We start from the raw sequence: 17432 nt of genomic DNA, 5'->3' as shown, positions 1-17432 counted from the left end.
TTCTTTTTTAATTCCTGTTGATGAAAATGGTTTAACGCATTTTAGATTAGAAATGAAACAAATCTTTCTATGTAATCACAAAAATCCTCCAAGAACAGCAAAATGCAATTTTTTTTCGGAACAATAAGTTATTAAGCTTGTGAACTGAACTGTGATCTAATAGTGCTGCTAAAAAAGTTTTAATCTATTTAAATTATATGTTTGTATTTTTAACTATCTGGTTGACAGGAAAGCCATGGGAAAAATTACAACTTTACATTCGAAATAAAAATATTATTTAAGCTTTTTTTTTTTTTGCTGTTAATTCTCATAACACTTTAACATTTTAGCAGGCAAAAATTAAAGAAGGGAACAACTTTTGTTTTTGGTAAAAAAATGTGGATGACTGTTCAGTTAAAAAAAATTATGAATGAAATAGAATGGTTTGGTATAATTGACAATTAAAAATAATAGTGTTAAAGAAGTGTAGAAATGTATATAAAAAAAACTTTTTTGAATTGCTAAAAGCAAAACAAAAATATACAAACGCGTTCTCAGTTTTATACAATCACCCATTAATATCATGTGTTTATTTTATAGATTTGTCTTGTGAAGAAAACGAAAGGATTGCAGGTTCAGCCAGTGACTGTAAGTAGATAAATGAAACGTTTGTTTTATTTTATTTTATTTTTTTTAACAGTCGTTGAACAGCAGACCCAATATTTTGGATTTACGACAACTAATGTTCAAATAGCCTTGTAATTTTGAACCCAATCCAGAAGACAAGAGAACTCCTGAATCAAGCATTTGGAGAAATACTTGATTCAGAAGTAATTTCACACTATAAGCATATCATGGATATAGGACTAAAACTAAATAATTCAATATTTTTCGACTTCGAATTATGTATGAATTTTCTGTCAATGAATGTCATGAAATCCAACTTTGCATATAATACCTAAAATTAACTGGGAAAATATGTAATTATTATTGCTTAAGCATTTAATTGAATGACTTATAAAAAACTTACAATCATTCTTAACAACAGACGTGCAAAGTATTGAAAAATTCTCATGGTTTTAAACTTAGCCTTAATAGCTTTCGTTATTCTGTGGAATTAATAAACATTTTATAAAATTTTTATTCATATATTAACAGTAACCTATACATTTTTTTGTAATAGCTTATCTAGTAATAACTATGGAATATTATTACTAGGTAAATCTGCAACTAATTTAATATGAAACCTAGTGGTGAGTATTAGAACCAAGCTATTATAAAAACGTGGCATAACTATTTTTCCAAAACAGTTGTTTCTTAATAAAGCCGCCGTGGTTCAGGAGATAGAGCTCTCGCGCCTTAATGAGGTGAGCCAGGTTCGAATCCTGTTATTGGCTGGGCAATGCGACTTCAGCTTCCGGCTGCTATTTTCCAATCCAGCGGCATTTAACGACTCGTTCTCCTGAATGGCATTTTTCAAAATAAAAAAAAGACTTGATTCTCGACTTATTTTTAGTTCAGGTAACAAATTTTAAAAGAAATGAAATCTTGCATTATAATTACGACCAACTGCAACAAAAATGAAAATCTCCAAAAAAGAGAGTGAGTCGTCGAAGACTGCTGGATTATAAATTAGCCTCTTACGTTGCAACAACCGGAGTATACATAAAATATCCTCAGTGGTAGATGGTTAATGAATTAGAATGCCCTTACCGTCGGGCTATCTATGTGAGATTTTCATGGTTTTCTTCTAAGTGTATTTAAAATGCTGGCGAGTTCCATCAAAAAGTTCCCCACGAAGACTAGTTTGTTCCACTGCTCCCAATGAAGTGACCCAAACTCAAATTTCAGCAATGACTGTTCCCGGCTCGCAACGACCACAGCGCTGACATAAATTATCCTCAGTTGCAGGCGGATCATGGGTTAAAATCCCAACGAGATTTTCCTTTCTATGTAACACAAATGCATGTTAGTTCCATCAAAAACTCCTTCACTAAGACTAGTTAGCCCCAATGTTTCATCCGGGAATTCCCTTGTCTTCTGGATTGGGTTTAAAATAACAAGGCTACAGAGTTAAACATAGATAGTCGTAAGCTGTTTAACGCCGGTTATAAAATAAAATATACTCTTGATGTACCAAAACTAGGATAAATGAGATAGTTAAAACGACAATTTTACACAGACATTTTCTTTAAGCAGTATTTTAGTTTTAAAACACCTTGATCTATCTTTTATCCCCATTAAATTTCTAATCGCTAATGCCCTCATTATTTTCCAGGTCTTCTTCTTTTTCTTTTCCACTTGAACAAAGAAGAATTAAGGGTGGCAGTAATTCTCCGGTTGACTATTAAAGTAAGTATTTATTTAAATTTTCGTTTTTAAACCACAATGTAGAAGTGCGGAGACAGTGACATACTTTTGTCTGACGTAAGCATGAACTAAATTTAAGTCCCCTTTAGTATCGCTTGTCTCGATGCTATCCTTAGCCAGAACAGCAAGATTGACACCCACCACTCGTTTGTCCCGAAACAATCGTTTGGTGAAAATTGATAATAATTGCTGAAAATATGCAATAGAACACGTGAAAAAGCTTGCTTTATTAAATGAGATAGCTGGAATATTAATCTTGAATTAATTATAATTTTTTTCTTCGACTGTTGTCTTCAAATGTGAATGCACATGGAAACTCAGCTCTACATTCCATATTGTAGATTTTAAAAAATATCATAATTATTATTTTAAACTGCAAGCAAATAATAGTTATAATTGATTTGTAACCCAAAAAATGTCATCTCGCATGATATATTTTATTCAAAAATAATATATATTTTAATGAAGAAAAAAACACATTTTGTGAAAGAAACGATAGGAAATTTTTCAGGAATCATTTTTTAATCAAAAATGTGCAATTTTATTACAAAAATATTTTAAATCATTCTTGAAAGATTTCGGTACGTGTGAGTTTATTTGATTTCGCTACTCGCTTTATAGATTTCCTTTTGTGTTTTGTTCTGTATTCTCTGTTTTTTGTTTGATATGTTTCATTTCGTATATATTTTTTACTAAATCAATTTTCATTTCAATTTTTTAATACTCCTAACACTTCTGTATTGATATATTTTGTTTTGGTTACATTGATACAATATTAGAAAGCACGTTTTTACGGATATAATCGTGTTAGCTGATGAACAGATTATATCTTTTCATTATTTTGTTTTCTGGCTTTTTAAATTTTTTTGAAATATTTTATTTTAATAATTTTTCTTCTTCTCTTTTCATTAATCTTTATTATTTTCCATGTTTTCTCAATATTTTTAACTTTTATGCGCATTAACTTAACATGTGCATTTCTTAGTTTAAATAAAGCTCTTTTTTTTTCATATAGCAAAGCTGGGATATAAATTTCAATTTTAGACTAATTACCTATTTTAAAGCTGGTTTACTAGGTCTAAAAGTTGTAATTTCATATAAAAATTTCTAGCATTTTTTTGGCAACAGACTTGATATTTTATAGCTTCATGATGGCTTTTAAAATCTTCACAGGTCTGAATTTTAATTCAATCTTGATGCTGACGATTAAAACATGTACAAGATATACAGAGATGTGCAGTTGAGTCGGAATAAACCGGTACGATGTTCCGGTACTATTCTGCTAACCGGAAAGAGAACAGAATGAAATATTTCGAGAAATTTTTAAAGTATTGCTCTAAAATGAAGTAAAAATAGCAAATTATTGATTGTGAATAAATATATATAAAGAAATCAAAGGAAAAGTATGTGGTTTGTTTCATACTACTGTATATTACTGTTATTTGAAAACAATCGACTTCTCATTTCTTTAAAAATTTTATAAGAAATTCTTGCAACACATTATAGAATAACTTTGTGTAAAAGGAACATAATTTTTGGAAAATCTTTTATATTTTCTATCTTTTATGCTTTCAAAATTAGACTTTATTTCACAATACTAATTGTTTTATTTAAAAAAAATGCTTTAAAGCATGAAAAAGAAAGCGTGTTATGAAATTGACGATTTTATAAAACGAGGTTCTTATGGAATCATTGCTAAATTTTATTTGATAGAAAATTAATAAGTGAAAGAAGTGAAATAAAATTACTATTGAAAAAAAATTATTTCTAGGGCCTTTTTTTTTTAAATTTCAATACTAAACTTCAATACTAAGTTTCAGAAAAAAATAAAACATTGTAAAGAAACTTTATGAATAGCAAACTATTTGAAAACTTAGTATTTAAAACTTGAATATATACTTAGTTTATAGGATTCACAAAATTTAAAATCTACTTTTTAATATTTTTTGTTGAGATTAAAATATATGTGAAGAATTATCTTATACTTAAGTATTAGAAGATAATAACTCTAAGCTGTGCCTCAAATAATTGCATTTCAAGCTGTAAGCTCCCCAGAAAAGAAATCTGTTTTTTTTAATTTTTTTTATTTATTTATTTATTTATTTATTTTTTTGCTAAAGCAACAGGATTACAAAAAATATTTTATAAAATATTCAATAACATTGATTTACACAATAAAAAATTCCGAATTAAGTAAAAAGGTAAAAAGTACTGACACCCTGAGTGCAGCATCCGTAAAATTTCTGATTGGTAAGGCCAGGTTACCTATTACCCTACCCCCCGCCGGGTCTCATTACGCTTCGATGTTCTCGCTACGATCCGACGGAGTTATTATGTATTATGATTATATTCCTAAAACAATAAATATTCCTGAAATCTAGTATGAACTAATTGATGACGATGAACGTGTATAAAAACAAAAGTAATTCGAAATTTTAAAAAAAAATAGATAAAATGAAATTGATAAAAATTATCAATAAAATTATTTTTAAAAGAATAAATTAGCGTTAAGACAGTTAGAGGTTTAATAACCACTAAATTTGGTAGGAGAAAAGACAGAGCAATTTACTAAGCATTTTCAACTTTAAGTACAAGCATCAATTTTGTTTTGATATAGTAATAAATTAATAGACTTTCGCAACTGGCTTTAATAATTTACAACACATTTGATAACTTCACCTGAATAGCTTTCCAAAACCACTTAAACATTCAATTTTTTAGTATTATCACAATGACCCTTCGTTTTCCCCGGAAAAATACCTTCTATTTAACTCTCCTCATCCATTTCTTCGACTCTTTTCTTATACTCCTCGAACAATTTCATGAAGTCATCTTCTCCTCCTCCAGATATCTCTTCTCCAGATTTCGCTTCTCCCCTTTTTTCCCTGTCGAAGGCTTCTTTGAAGACATTTACAACTTCTGCAGTCGTCATGCTTCCAGGTTTGTAATTGGCCAAAAGACGTTTTCCTTCTTCCGGGAATCTTTCAGAATATCCTGGAAGTTCCATCATATTCCTTAGTTTATCAATCAAGTCGTCTGTAGAAATGCCCATTAAATTCAGAGAAAAGGTAGTCAGAGAAGCAACTATTTGGTTCAAATCGAAACCCATCACTTGAGATGCAACGGTCATAATAATAATAAAACTAATGCAGTTTTTCATGATTCAGTCTAAAAATATACTTATAAAATAATTAAACTCTAATATCATATGCACTTAATACATTTGGAGGAAAAATGAGAAGGTAGTGCTTATTGAAAAATTTACCAAACAAGAGTAGGAAAGTAAAAATTATTTTTTCTACCGAATGTTATTCCCATGAGGAAAATCGAACTCTATCGAAATGGCCAATTTTTTCCTCATCTATCTCATGCACAATTGTTGCATTTCAAAAGGTTCATATTTCTTTGCTACAGTTTGAAGCGTGTTTCGTTAATTCAAATATTTGAAAATATCCTATAAAGCATTTAGCTATGTATGTTCTTTGTCTTTTGAAAATAAGGCACAAATAAACTTTTATGAGCTGTGCAAAGTTGACGTGACACGTTGACGTAACCTCAAGCATGCAAATTATTATTTTTTTATGATTTATTTTTAAAAATTGCATTTTGATGTTTAAAATACTTTATACGCATCCCAATGCGTTGGATTTTTTGAATATGCTTACGTTCGGTAAGAAAGTTACCCAAAGTGGCACAGATTTTTATAGTTAAGTTATAAGTTGCTTAAAACTTCAATCTCCCCCCCCCCATAAGACGTCATTTTGTGCATGTCAATAGGAAAAAATCCTTATACGTTGTAAATTTTGCTTTAATTTAGACTCTGCTCTAAAATAAGACCTCAAGCTAGAGGGAAAAGGTATCATCATTCCCTAATGTGCAACACCCTCTAATCCATGATCCGTCTACCACTAAGGATATTTCACGTCAGCACTGTGATCGGTGCAAGCCGGGTGCGGATTCGTTTCGACTAGCCATCGCTGAGGTATCGAACCCGGTTCACCTTATTGGAAAGCCAACGCTCTATCCCCTGAGCCATCGCGACTCACATTCGTAAGGTGCGGAAAAAAACAATGAGGAAACAGAAACCTTCTATTAATACATGGTTTTCAAACACTCTTTTTTCAAACACTAACTAAGCAAGGCTAGTAAACACTAATCAAGTATGATTAGTGTTTTAAAAAATTACCTTTGTTTGAGTTTTTAAGTTCTTTGTTAAAGTGAATTATTTTTAGCCAAATGTTAGTGGATTTTTTTATGTTTATACATGTTTTTCGTCATTAAATTATTTGTAAATGAATATTGGTCCAAGATTATAATATATTTTAATGCTATCTTGGTACTATCCCATATCAGAATAGAACATCCTTTCTTGTTTGACAGACTGGTTAATATTTTTTCTAGATGACACTGTTGTGCGTTTGAGATTAGCAAATTTAGGTGATCTCTAATGACTTACAACAGTCACATATACAATGTGTAAAATAAAAAAGAGTACGTTTGGATAATTTTTGATCTTGTCTTACCATTAGAGATATTATATTCGAAGCATATTTCCTACCTTTGAAATTACCTTAATTTAATACGTTTATATTAACATTTAATCATTCATAAATCCTTTTTTAATAAACCAGCTAAATTTTATTCAACTTTATAAGGATTGAATTCAAATATTTCTATTCTTGATAAATGTAACGGTTAACTTTTCATTTCAATGCAGGAGTATAACTAATTATAATTCAATGTCACCACAACTGAATATAAACATGCATTTTTTTAACTTTTTTTTTCTTCAACCACATTAAACATTAGTATGTAAACTTGTCTTTTGGCAGTGTCAATTTTCGATTACGCACCTGCAATGGATCTCTCCTGTACTACAAAGCAGCAATTAAATACTTACTCTTGATTGGAACTTAGTGGCTATAGAACTAAGGGATTTAGGCATCCCTGAGCCACTTAAGCCCGACCGTTAGGAATATTGGAAATTTTGTTCAAATGTTTTTTTCCTGTTCAAAACTGAGTAATTTAACGTATGAATACCTAAAAAAAGGGTAAGTTTGATAATCTTCATGGATTTTTTAAGTTTGATTGTATGGTCGTGTTTGAGAAATTTCTGCTGCTTGATTATCTAATAAAAGTAACCTTCTTGTCTACAAGAAAATTAACTTTGTTTTGCACCATCTCTCGTCAGGTATATTAAATTCAATACAAGTCAATGTTATGCCACACTATTTTATCCGACATAACAGTTCAAATAATTGAAGTTTCATGTATTGGATCTGATTATTATTTTTAAATTTTTATTTCTTCCTTCAATCAAAAGATTCCTCCCTTCTTTTCCGTCTTTTTCATTTAACATTAAATATACTAAAATGATGTAAAGTTTTGTAAACGTTGCTATTTGAAATTTTTCTACTATTAGCAAATTAAATAATAAAAAAAATAATAATTGTAAAAAAAAAATTTTAACATCGAATTATCTTCGGATAAAAAAAAATTTCATAAAATTATTAAGTTTTGTTTTAAAAGAGTACAAAAACATTTTGATTCACTTCATTAATTGCGAAAAAAAATTTAAAATACGCCAATTAAAAGATAGTTCAAAAATGCTTTGAAGTTATTGGAAAATTCAATTATCAATTATGATCTTTTACGAATTTTAAAGCGTCTCTTAGAAACGAAGGAGGGAAATTAATAACCGTCAAATGTGACTGCTTTGCTTTATCTAATAACTTTTTAGCTTTCACTTTTTCTTACATCACCCTTGACATTTTTGATGTTCTGTATGTTTATATCATCTAATCCCAAAATAGAATTAATCAGAACAGGTATGTTCTTTCTTCTCATTTTCTTTGCTATCTTAATAAGTGTAGCATTTAAGAGACGAAATACTTCCAACTCTCTTAGTAACAAGAAACTTGCAAATCAGTAGTTAAAATAAATTTTGAATAAATAAAACAGTTCGAAATAATTTCAGGCCATAACTTTTCCCTTCCTTTCCTGAATTCTGTTTTTTCTGATGATATAAAGTGGGGTTGATAAAATTCAAAGAAATAAAATATCTTAAAAATAGTACCCTGCAAGTTTCGAATAAACCAGTAAAGTTGAAAAAAAATTTGAAAGAATTTTTAGTTGTAAATATTTTTTTATATTTCTCCTTTAATCTTATAATTCAGATTTCTGATGAAACGAGGTGGGGGGGGGGAATTCAATAAAATAAAATTTTCTAATTATAATATTTTCCTGTGAATTCCAAAGTCAGAAGAAATGTTCCAAGTAATAATAATAATAATTTCAAATATGTTTAAGAAAGTCAGTTGTAAATAAATAAAGCATTGACATGATGCATAGCGTTTTTAAAAAGTGCTTAAAGGTGCTTATTTTCGATTTTCGTTATTTAAAAGCTCTTGAAGGTGCTTTTTTATTGGGTATTTTTAAAAGGTGCTTAATTTTCCCTTTTCGAAAATGAGATTTTTTTTACCATGTTGATTTTTGTTACGTATTATGCAAAAACGTGCTTTTAACATTTTTGTATTCAAAGTTTTCACAATTCATTCAACCACAACCCATTTCGGTGTACAGTCGGTCCATAGCGTTTGAAAGCTCCAATCATTTTACATGTTTGATAAATACTTGCGAGTCCATATGTGCTGGTCAGGGTATGAGCTGGGTTCGGTGAGATTATTGCACTCTCATGTGCATCTCTGCTGCATTTTGCAAGATATTCTCGGTTTCAGACTTGATTTTCAACTTTCTGATTTCGAACCGAAAAATCTCTTGATCATTTTATAATGGCTAATATAATCAAGAAAATAGTTCTTGGTCAGAAACTATTTATTTTATCATAATCATGTAAAGTCTTTAAGAATTATTTTCCATTTTGTTAATGTATATAGTGCTTAAAAATAAATTTTGGGTACTTGAAAAGTACTTAAAAGATGCTTAATTTTTGTTGAAAGATTTGGCTACGCACCCCGATTGAAACAATTTAAAGTTATATATGTTTTTCTTTTTCTTCCCTTAATATGACTACTCGGATTCCTATTTGAAATAAAATGAGAAAACTAAAGTAAGAGGAAACAAAATTCCATAATGATAACAGTTTCATATGCATTTCAAATCGGCAAAGAGGATTAGTTTGGGGAAATTAAAATAATTTAAATAATTTAAATAATTTCCAGTTTAAATGTTTTCCCAGTCCTTTCCTTAATCTAATAACTCAGATTCCTGATTAAACGCGGTGGGAAAAATGAACTCCCATAAAATTAAATTTTCTAAGTATAACATTTTCCTATAAGTTTCAGATCAGAAAAAAATCAGAAGAAACGTTCCTAATAATAATAATCTCAAACATATAAAGAAAATCAGTTACAAATAAATAAAACGTAGAAACAATTTACACTTATATATTTTTTTCTTTTCCTTCCCTTAATATCACCTTTCGGATTTCTATTAAAATAAAATGAAGTTCGAGGAAACTAAATTCCATAATGATAACAGTTTTATATTTACATTTCAAATCTGCAACGAAAATCAGTTTTTGGAAATTAAAACAATTTCTAGTTTAAATGTTATAAATGTTTTCCTAGTCCTTCCCTTAATCTCATAACTCAGATTCCTGATGAAACTGAGTCTAAAGCGAAGTAAAGCCAAAAGCAACTGGGCCAGCAACTGTTGTTCACTGCCGCTGAATCAGCTTAAACGAACTAAAATAGACAAGTTGTTTTCTTTCATTTTCACTTTGCGACTTTCTTCATTCTCTCCATTTATATCACGCCCCACTGGGAGAAAACAGACGCCCTGAGGTCGGATGAATACTAAAGAAATGCAGAAACTAATTTTCAAAATGAAAATGAATGAAATAAGTCATTGTACATATTCTTCATCTGAGTAGTTATAAAATTAGTGTCTTCTTCTGTGGGAAAAGTGAGGAGATGATATAAAATGAGTAAAAGAATAATGCATCGAAAATATTACCTTCGTTTATAATGATTTGATTCATATTCTTCATCTGAGCAGTTATAAAATGAGTATCCTCTTCAGTGGGAAAAGTGGGGAGATGATATAAAATGAATAAAAGAATAATGCAACGAAAATATTACCTTCGTTTATGATGATTTGATTCATATTCTTCATCTGAGTAGTTATAAAATGAGTATCCTCTTCAGTGGGAAAAGTGAGGAGATGATATAAAATGAATAAAAGAATAATGCATCGAAAATACTACCTTCGTTTATGATGATTTGATTCATATTCTTCATCTAAGTAGTTATAAAATGAGTATCCTCTTCAGCGGGAAAAGTGAGGAGATGATATAAAATGAATGAAAGAATAATGCAACGAAAATATTATCTTCGTTTATGATGATTTGATTCATATTCTTCATCTGAGAAGTTATAAAATGAGCATCCTCTTCAGTGGGAAAAGTGAGGAGATGATATAAAATGAATAAAAGAATAATGAACGAAAATATTATCTTCGTTTATGATGATTTGATTCATATTCTTCATTTGAGTAGTTATAAAATGAGTATCCTCTTCAGTGGGAAAAGTGAGGCGATGATATAAAATGAATAAAAGAATAATGCATCGAAAATACTACCTTTGTTTAGATTAAATATATAATCCCAAAAGCAGAAACGGTAAGATATTTCTTGATTGAAAATCTTCATTTGCTTCACAAATGTACAAATTTAATACAACAGTCGACGTGTTTCAAGCTCTCAAAAATAGACCCCCATTATCAGGACTTGCCAAATGCGAATAAGAAGAAACAAATGTGATTTTGAAATATGAAACGTTAAGTTACCAATGAAAAATGGAATCACTTTCATTTTTTATTCTTCGTTAGCGACTTTATGTTTTATCTTTCAAATCGTTTTTCTTTCTTCGTATTCACGTCTGGCAAGTCCTGATAATGGGTGCCTATTTTTAAGGCCTCTAAACTGTAATATCCAATCTGTATATTTCTGAAGCGAATGAAGTTTTTTAATCGAGCAATACCTACGTTTATAATTAGAAATGAAAGTGTCCGCCCTCTAGAAATATTTTAGATTAACTTCTGTAATTTTTATGTGCTATTATGCAATTATATATGTCTAATTAATCAATACGAGTTTAGATGTTTGATGTTATTTTGACTAGTTTTCACCCACACTTCTCAAAACGTCATATTTATGTTTCAGAAATATTTACTAATCTTTCAAAAACATAACTTATGTATGATTTTCAGAAATGAATATATCTATGCTTTTCATAATTATGTATAAACTTTTGAATTATAGCATTTCGTTACTAATTGAAACGCTTTTAAGATATTTTAAGTAAAAAAAAAATTTTTTTTTGACATTTAACTAACGGATGTGAAAGGTTGTGAAAGATGCTCTCCAAAACCATAATCTTCCAAAATCTTTTAATCCTTCATACCTAATATCTTACTCTTCTTTAATTCTTCCATCTTTTAAAAATTTAAGATAACTTATGCAACTAACACAAGAGATTCTGAGTTGCAATTTTGAAATAACAGCATCTTGTTAACCCTTTGACGCAGAATTATCATTAGACATATTTTTCACACTTTTTTCATACTTTCGTAAAAATTTAAGTCAAAATAAGTAAAAAAAAATATTGTATTTTACATTTCAATAATTTTGTAGTTATGAAATACAGCATCGGGTACCGCTGTCCCTCTTTGCGTTAAAGATTAACGTTAAAGATAGATTTTTTTAGTAACTATTATACTGTTTTTTACTATTAAGAAATACTACTATATATTTTTACTTGTAAGTAGAGCGTCAGAAGAAAAGAAATTCAATAGCGTCAACGGTGTTCCAATTGGCCAGAGGGTTAATGAATTGAACGATTTTACAATATTTTAAAATAAAATGTTTCTAATGTTTCAGTATCGAAAATAAAAGGTTGTTAGAAATGCTTTCAAGAAAAATATACTTACAAATCTTCCACAATATTTTAATTTTCCAAAGATGCTACATTACTTCTCTATAATTTTAGAATTGGTTCTGCGTTCAGAAATGTTGCAATTATAATACTTTTTTTAATAAATAAGACGCTTTTACGATATTTTAAATACTTTTTTATGTTTGAGTAGAGAAAGAGAAACAAACCCTTGCAATAATTAAAAAACAATTTTACCCCATTCTTACCTTTTAATTTATACTTTTGTGAATTCTCAATAAGGTCTTCATATTCCATCTTTATTTTTGATCAGGTAATTTTCGCTTAGTTTAATTTTTATAAATTTTCAACCATTTGTTTCACAATAAATATTTCATTTATATTTACAAAAACTTTGGAAGCTTCTGACATTTTTCAAGGGAAAATAAGTTATTTATTAACTACAATTTGTAAAATGGTATGTCAAAATGTTAACGACGTATGGTAGGTGAGAAAAAAAAAGTTGAGAATCACTTGCATAATTCTAAAATTTTTGCACTCCCGTTTCAAAATACAGTAACATTTGAAACGAAGCACACATTGAGACATAAATCCGACTTTAAAATGTCGGCTGTATTATTCAGCCGTCACCTTTCACAAGAGGGAGCTGCTTCATGAAAGTCTAATTATTTTTATGCGTTCAACCAGAAAGACGGAAGGTAAGGCGCCACGTGAATCATTCAGGTAACACGAGTTTCAGAAAAATAAAATTCTTTTTCATTGTGTTCAGCCATATTGCTGAACTCAGTTTGTCTTTAAAGAAGTGCCGCTAGTAGGTCAAAATTTAACTGTCAGAGTATTTTGTGATAAATTTCCAGAATAAATAATTAAAATAAATAGTTTTAGGCGGAAAGTAGAAATAGATGGAGTTATAGTTATATGACTATGTAACGAACACTGTAGGCCGTGGTAGCTATGTAGGGTTCGATTTTCGACTCCGCTAAGACTAACCGAGTACATGCGATATATGTGCTAGTAAAATATGTGGAATCGAAAGTTCTGCGCATTACCTTGAGTACATGGATCTGGAGAAAATTTTCTATTTCTTCAGATCTATATTTAAATTGAGGAAGTGATCCAGGAATGTGGTACTGCCATCTACCTGTGGGGCTCTAAGCTAAGACGCATTTTCACCCTTGCGGTGGTTTCTTGTTAAACGAAAGGCGCATCTTCTTGACTTGATTAGCAAAAGCTAATGACTGGCGATCTTGGCTTGCCCAAGTGTTATTAGAATCAACAGAACGCGAAAGTGTTTTTAACATAAAGAACGACGTTATAAAATAACCTGTTTAAAATTTCTTTGCTGAAAAGTTTCTTTATTCTTATTGGTTTTAGCAAAGCCAAAATTTTGCCTTTTTTTAATGAAAAAAAGAAAGGAAATAAACACCGTGTAACTTTTTTTTAAATTCTGATATTATCTAATTTTGCACCATAGTGCTAGAAACCTAGTATATAACGTAATTTGAGAGACGCGGCGTACAACCAACAGAGTATTCTGTAAATGTTGCGACAAACTTCTAAAGGAAGTAGGAGATATCGTAAGGGTTAAGAATTACCTAGGAAAACACGACCGAAAATGTTATCGTATGCCGCTAAGGGCGCTTTCCTATAATGAACTGTCACATCTAGGAGTTTAAACATAAGGTACTTTTATTTATTTATCGTAATTTTTTGCTTTCTATTACTTATTGTCAAAAACTGCTTCAAACAAGTACAGTATCAGCAGTTTTATCATAATTTATTGATTTAGTGACTAGTTGAACAAGCTCGCCTAATCATTAAATTGCGAAAAAACAACATTCTGAATCTATTTTGATGGAACTCTTGACAATAAGTAATAGCAACATAGAGCTGTGATGGCTCAGGGGATAGAGCGTTCGTCTTTCAATGAGGTGAATCGGGTTCGAATCCCAACGATGGCTGATTGATACGAACGCTACATCCATCCTGCACCGACCACTGTGCTGACGTAAAATATTCTCAGTGGTAGATGGATCATAGGTCGGAGTCCCCTTGCCACCAGGCTAACCGCGGGAGGTTTTCGTGATCTTCCTCTACATGTAACGCAAATGCGAGTTAGTTACATCAAAAAGTCCTCCACGAAGGCAAATTTCTCCCGATACTTCATCAAGGAGTTCCCTTGCCTTCTGAATTGAGTTCAAAACTACAAGGCTAAGGAGTTGAACATTAGTAGTCATAAACGCAAAATTGGGTCGGCTGTTTAAAGACGGTTATATTAATAGTAACATGAAATTAAAATGTTTTCGAAAGATAAAAGTGCAAGTTCAAGGGCACACGAGCAGCATATTCATAATAGGAAAGCGCCCCTAGCAGCGTAAGAGGACATTTCTGATCATGGTTTCCTAGGTAATTCTTAATACTTACGATGTGCTCTACTTCCCCTAGAAGTTATTCGCAACATTTACGGGACACCCTGTATTATTTGGGAAGTGCAAGAAACAAAACAAAAATTTTCTTATAGACTGATGTAGGATCTTTATTCAAGCTATCCTTATATTTGAAATTATAAATTCTTTTCCCTACTTTAAAAATTAATCTTATCTATTTAAAGTGTCTATTATACACAGAAATAATATTAGATCAGAAATCATATTGATCACATATTTTGTGAAACAATTAACTTTTAAAAACTATGGCTATGCTTGGCATTTTTATTAAGCTATTTTAGCTTCTATATATGAAAATCAATTGTGAACTGTACGACATATTTAGGGTATCATTTGAAATCATATTTTTTGATCTTAATATTGATTTGGATGCTTTAAGTATGTTAAATTCATTACTTAAATATTAGAATGTTTGAGATGAATTGCTGGGAATACAGTCTCTATGGCTCAGAATTGGACCGGGCTTTTAGTTTTCGTTCCTGAAATAATTAGTGTCGACCAACAGCACAACACAAATGCTCCCCGAAATGTAAAAAATTAAATAAGATTCGTAACATATTCAATGAATGAAATGTTTCAGATAGTCCCAAAAAAAAACTAATATTTTTTCCAAAAAAGTAAAAATGACCACTTTTCTACTACTAAAGTCTATCGCTACGTTTCTGAAACATCTCATAAGCACTTTAAAAAAGTTGCAAATTATAAGTCTTGTAACAAAGATTTCTTATTTTGTTTTATAACCGGCTTTCAACAGTCGACCCAATTCAGAGTTATCCATCATCTATGTTCAATTCCGTAGCCTTGTAATTTTGAGCCCAATCCAGAAGATAAGGGAGCTCCTGGATTAAGCATTGGGGCAAAGTCTCCGGGGAGCACTTTGTGATGGAACTAACATGCATTTGCGTTACATAGAAAAGAAATCCTCGATGGGATTCTAATCCATGATCCGTTTATTACGGAGGATATTTTACGCCACGCTGTGGTCGTTGCGAGCCGGGAGCAAAATTCGCATCAAACAGCCATCACTGGAATTTGAGTTTGTACCTCATGGAGATGCTAGAGCTCTAGCCACTGAGACACCGCTGCTCTGTGACGATAATTACAAAGATCTAGTTATTCAAGAGAAAGCTATTCACTGAGGGAAAATGATCACAGAAATTTAGAAAAACAAAAAATGCATTGGCAATGTAAAAAAAACTTCGAAATAGTACCCTGAAATTTTTTTTTATTAAATACTAAGAGGTGCCAGATGCTTTACAATCTACTTTCACATAACTGAAATGTTTCATTAATACTTCGGAAAACTTTAAATAGTTTAACGTGATATTAAGTCTTTAGAAAAGATTATTCTGCCATCGATGTAATTGAAGTCAAGTTAATATATTGAAGAGCAATTTTTTAATCAGTTTGTTGCGTTGTTATTTAAAATTATTAATTTTCATTTTTTATATATTTACAGATCCAAGAAGAAGTTAATTATTTGAACAATTTAGGGCGTATTCGTATCATTGGTCGTCTTCTGCATTTGTTTCCATGCCTTGTTTCACGATTTTTTCAACAAAATAGTAAGTACAGCTATCGGATGTGATAAGTAAAAAGATTTATAAGAGAGAATACTGCTTTTTTCTGTTTTTGTCACATTGATCGATTGATTATTGAATTGATGAGAAATTATGTTCGAAAAACCGTATTTACAGTAAATACGTTATGAAAGTATTTGTAACCTTGAAAAGAATCATATATAAGAATATCAAATTAGAAATACCACAAATAATCAGCAACTCTGCTTAATGAATCAATCGAACCACTATGTAATAAGTTCTACTTCAGGCATTTTTGTTCGATTTAATAAAAAAAAAGGCATTCGATTTGGTTAGAAAATGAATTTTAGTTAGAATTTTTTTATTTATTTACTTATTAAGTTATTTATTTATTGAGTTATTTATTTAACTAATTGGCTCAAATTGTAGGATCTGCAACTAAATATGATGCAAACTTATAAAGCCCATACTTTGGCTTTTTTGCGTTATATTTCATCTTACAAGTCCAAGTCTAATAAATTGTAGTGAAGAAAAATAATAAACGTAAATATAGATCATCGATATCTATATATTTCTTTTATGTGGTACCATAAACTCGGATATTTCCCGATCTTTGGTAACAATGTGGTTAATTTTGCATTTTTTAAGGTTGCCTCAAGTAATAATTTAAGCAGCGTTAAAAAATTTGATATACGTTAAGTATTTATTTAGATTTGTTTTGTTAAGCGATAGTTTAAATACTGTTGAATAATTAGCCATATTTTAATTATTTTTAGAGTAATTTTGAATTTTTAAAGAAATAAAAAGTAAGTTACGAAGTGCTTATTTTTTATTCCTTCCAAAATGTTTGTACAAACATAACGATGCTGTGATGCTAATTATGCTAATTATTGGAGACAGAGCTTGCCTTTTTTCCAGCAATATCACATAGACATTATACGATATTTAAGTTATAGCTAGAGAGGTGCATGAGGAAATAGTACAGCACGTAATAGATCAATGGAATGAGTTTTCTATCTTATCACATGAAAGAGATGGAAATAATTTTAATGCGCTTGTTACCTACTATGAGAACTCATACATACGGTGGCTTGTATGACTTAATGGCTGCCTCACAGATTTTAAATTATTACTGAAATTCAGTATCTAAACAACTTTGACTATATCGTGGACATCTCTTG

The 17432-nt window shown here is 30.1% G+C and overlaps 1 protein-coding gene across 1 annotated transcript in view; it reads left to right on the top strand.

Annotated features, from left to right (window-relative positions):
• LOC107443481 (meiosis inhibitor protein 1-like) overlaps positions 1–17432 on the top strand; it is a 73391-nt gene that overhangs the window by 25583 nt on the left and 30376 nt on the right. Inside the window, exons 3-5 of the mRNA XM_071184061.1 lie at positions 580–627; positions 2258–2331; positions 16170–16275. Of these exons, the coding sequence (XP_071040162.1) occupies positions 580–627; positions 2258–2331; positions 16170–16275 (228 nt within the window). The remainder of the gene's footprint in view (positions 1–579; positions 628–2257; positions 2332–16169; positions 16276–17432) is intronic.

Source organism: Parasteatoda tepidariorum, chromosome 8, assembly GCF_043381705.1.
Source record: "Parasteatoda tepidariorum isolate YZ-2023 chromosome 8, CAS_Ptep_4.0, whole genome shotgun sequence".
Lineage (NCBI taxonomy): Eukaryota > Metazoa > Arthropoda > Arachnida > Araneae > Theridiidae > Parasteatoda > Parasteatoda tepidariorum.
The sequence above is the reverse complement of the archived record's forward strand: the minus strand, read 5'-3'. Positions and strand labels throughout refer to the sequence as shown.